The sequence below is a fragment of the Amphimedon queenslandica genome, unplaced genomic scaffold (genome assembly GCF_000090795.2).
Source record: "Amphimedon queenslandica unplaced genomic scaffold, v1.1 AMPQUscaffold_13226, whole genome shotgun sequence".
Lineage (NCBI taxonomy): Eukaryota > Metazoa > Porifera > Demospongiae > Haplosclerida > Niphatidae > Amphimedon > Amphimedon queenslandica.
In genome coordinates, this window is record NW_003546538.1 from 1,768 (window position 1) to 6,045 (window position 4,278).

The 4,278-nt window shown below is 33.8% G+C and overlaps 1 protein-coding gene across 1 annotated transcript in view; it reads right to left on the minus strand.

Annotated features, from left to right (window-relative positions):
* Window positions 1-794: 794 nt before the first annotated feature.
* The window catches only part of LOC109584259 (uncharacterized), a 6,830-nt gene continuing 3,346 nt past the window's right edge, over window positions 795-4,278 (minus strand). The window contains exons 3-4 of the mRNA XM_019999942.1: window positions 1,016-1,408; window positions 795-925 (exon numbers count right to left, since the gene is read on the minus strand). Of these exons, the coding sequence (XP_019855501.1) occupies window positions 795-925; window positions 1,016-1,408 (524 nt within the window). The remainder of the gene's footprint in view (window positions 926-1,015; window positions 1,409-4,278) is intronic.

Here is a 4,278-nt window from a genome sequence, read left to right on the forward strand (position 1 = left end):
GAGAAGCAATGATGCTCAAGTTCAAAAGGAACCAGTACTCAATGATGCTGTTTGATTTCTTTCTGTAAGCTCCACCAAAAGCAAAACTAAGTGAGAGAATTATAGCTGCTACTGCCAGTAAAAAAACTCGTGATTCATTCTGCAAAAATGTAACATTCAATATTATTGGTATTCTAGCTATTAAAAGTAGACCAGGCCAGAACCGATACTCATCTTTCATTGGGCCACTATAGCAATGATAATGATCCACAGTTAGAGAGAAACAGCAAACTGGAGCTATTGTTTGGCATAACTGTCCATACCATTGTAAAAACATATCTCAAACCCAAAGTCTAAGTTAATCCATGATTTCACTTGACTCAAGACTGGTAATGCTCCTTTCCTTGAAAAGACTGGCTCATATAGCTTGACAATGTTAGCATAGAACAACAGACCATTCAGTGTACCCACTGATACTGTTAAATTGAGGACAATCAGTAGAACCACAAGTAGTACACCCATCACTGCAAACAGAGCAATCCAAACTATTATCATGTAACTATTATGACACTGTCCACACTTGTTTGATCCCATTAGTAGACTGTGTCCCTCTCTACATGATCCACACATTCTCTGTCCTCTTTTATCCACACATTGAGCATCAGTGTCATTCAACTGAAAGGTAACAGGATTAGGAGAACAATAGAGGAGACAGTCCTCATTGATAATGCATGCATTAGGATTGGTTGCATTAGCATTGAAAGGTGTACTAGCATCATATGTTCCAATCCACAATAGACCATTGTGTGTAATGTTTAGACTATATTTATATCACAAGTCACGTTTCCTCTTGAAACACTTTGACTGCAAGTACAAGTAGCTTGAGAATTATCTATACTAAAATCAATGGGACACTCATAAAGAATATAATCAGTTTTGATAGAAGCTAGAGAGCTATGGGAATCAAGATTTAATATTATAAAATGCTTTGTATAGTTTTGTAGATTTTGTATATATTCAATTTTGGAACATTTACTGGAGACATAGGTCCTGTTAACAAATATTCCATCAACATAAATATCTACTTTACCATCTGTTAGACTTAATGAATTAATATAGTTCATTCCAAACAGAGCAACATTATAATTTAGTGTCTGACCTGGAAAAATGTATTGTTCAGGTGCTACAGCATGATGGCAAGTATGGTATGATATCTTTGTATGGTCAGGATCACAGAAGCACAAATATATTGCTTGACTTGATGAACTGATATTTTTATCTATCAAGTTAAAGGCACGATCTATAAACCCATACAAATCACCACCAGCTACAACAGCAGAGTTATCCTGAAACAGAATATGTATGTCATGGTTAGTGTCAGTATAGTATGGTTGAAGCAGACAATTTTCGTCAATATAAATTCCCCCTCCTTTATAAGAAGCATGGTTATCAATAAAATTTAAGCTTGCCCGAGTAATAGTAATAAAACAGATGAATCACTCATTGTTATACCTCTAACAATTCCAATATTGTTTCATACCATCAGACTATTGTTAACTACTATTAATGATCCTATAATTATCAATCCTGTATTTTTACTGCTAGCAATAGTCACATTACTCAACAAGATATTACGATTCTAGTTCCTTATTATATTTTTATAATTGCCTATCAGTGCAGTGTCTATAATGTTAATGTCAGTAGATGTCAAAATAGTTCCAAAAAAATATAAACCAAATGTATTATTATAGATGTAGCATGATTTAATCTTTATATATTTGGCACTAATGTTAGAGGAATACACTATGAATCGTAAGCCATAATTGTTGTCATTAAATTGGCACTTTTCAATGAGGAATGTAGAAAACGGTGTAACATTATGAAAACAAGATGCTTTTACGTGTGACGTATGAGGCGAGATTAACAAAAAAGTGCTCTCTCAGATTTGTAGACTGTTGACTTAATCATAGAAAAGGATACCAGAGAATTGAAATAAAGCAAATTAATGCCAGCAGTGTCTGACATAGAACTTGTAGCATTAACTTGATTAAAACTGATGAATAGATTATATGAGGTACTGTGAGATACATATAGTTTCAACAAATTACCAATTGATGTAACATTATACAACTTAAGTGTGTAATGTTGCAATTCATTGTGGCAGACTGAAAGAGGATAGTATTTAAATTCACAATCAACATACATAAACACTGAAGATAACAGCTTACTATCAAAAGCATTCAACAGATAAAATCCCAAAGAACCGGGATCATTTGGTAGCGATATAAAAAATGATCCTATGACAGTAATGTTACTGGAATCTATAATATCCACTCTACATGTGTAATAAAAAGACATGCCAGAGAAAGTGACATAACTACTATCCATGATTTTGAATGTAATTTGATGATCATTACTACACATAATTGAATTTGATGGACTAAATCCATAGAAACTAACATTGCGTAATGCACTCACACTAAAACTAGAGTATATGACACTAGTTCCAATGAAGTAGAAGATGGTGTCATTGTATTGAGACATATTCCCAGCATACACTGATAAAGGATTACAAGGTGACTGAGTAACTGAACTGCAGTCATCAGACACATATTACTGACCAGAGGAGACACTGCAGAAGCTACTGAAGAATAAGAGAACAACCACTAACAGGAGAGACATAATCTCTTGTCTTGAATGAAGTGTTATACTGCAACACATATAATAAATAAACTACAGATGTCGAGGGTTACACAAGGATGTTAGTTGATTAGAAGCTGAGGTGGATACTGTTTAAATAATTATGGGTATCCATGACCTTGTATACATGGTTATGCATGGTCATACTCATATACGAGGTAACATTTGGTTTCAATCAATAATATTTATAATACAGATAAACAAGTAGATCTAACTAAAGTGTAATCGTAAAAGACAAATATTCTCAAAAGATTCTGTTTCCTGTTATTACATTTAGATGTTAGTTGATTAGAAGCCTTGGCTCCACCTAGGCTTCTAATCAACTAACATTCTCATGTGGATCTATGTATCCAATGTAGATCTACTCCACTTCAAAAAATTGTTAGACCAATATTTAACAGGAGATTTATAGTAAATTAGTAATTTTCTGTTAGTAAACAGAAGTATTATAATATCTAATTAGATGCTTCATCTCATTATAATGGAAAATAAAGATAAAGGTTTCTGAGCATAATCAAGCAGTAAAGAGGTTTGATGACAAAATAGCATTGCTGTTCATGTATACACATGGAGGACCATAATATTAATCAGAATGACACTAAAGTACTGGATCATGAGAATTTTTATTGGAGGAGAAGAGTTTTATGGAGGCTGTTAGAATCCAAACCAGAGACACCGTGAATCTGGACTGTGCTACCCTGCCTTTCAAGACCAAACTGATTAATCAGAAACAGTTAGTTACATACATGTCAATGTGTTAGTAATCTTTTGTCTGTAAGGCTGTTTGTAATATTTTCTCTGTAAAGCCGAAACGTCTCTTATATAAATTTTTATTATAAATAAAATTGTTGCTGTTGGAGCTCATCCATACAACTACAGTTTATTTGACTCATGACATCGAGAAAAATTAAAATGTAACAACAAGAAAAAATAATCCTGTAACAGACGCTCCAACTATCTGTTAACCAAACTTTATTCTTAATCAACACGAGACTCAACTGAGCTCAAAAACCAACTAACAAAAACAAAACTAACTCACAACTAAAACAACACACTTATATAGATCTTATAAATGTCCAGAAGGTTCTATAACATACAAGAATACTTTACATGATTGTTCTAGAATATACTTGAATAAACACATAATATATAATTACAATAGTACACAGAGAGTTCCGGATCCATTTAGAACCAACTTCTTACATTTCCTCCCTTCCCCTCTGGCACGAAGTGCTCTTCCTCTCCAATCTAGAAAGTGCATCTGCATTTGCATTTGCTACCCCTTTCCGATGTTGTATAGTGAAATTATATGGTTGCAGAATCAAACTCCATCTAGTCAATCTTGCATTCTTCTCTTTAAACTTGTGTAGCCATTGAAGAGCTCTATGATCCGTTTGAATAATAAAAGATCTCCCTATGAGATATGCACTGAAATGCTTGATGGCTAGAATAATAGCTAAGCACTCTTTTTCGACTGTCGAGTATGCTTGTTCTCTCGGGAGTAGCTTTTTACTAAAATAAGCAACTGGTCCCTCATCTAAATTCTCCTCTCCTTGACTAAGAATTGCACCAACTCCTACTCCTGAAGCATCAGTTGCA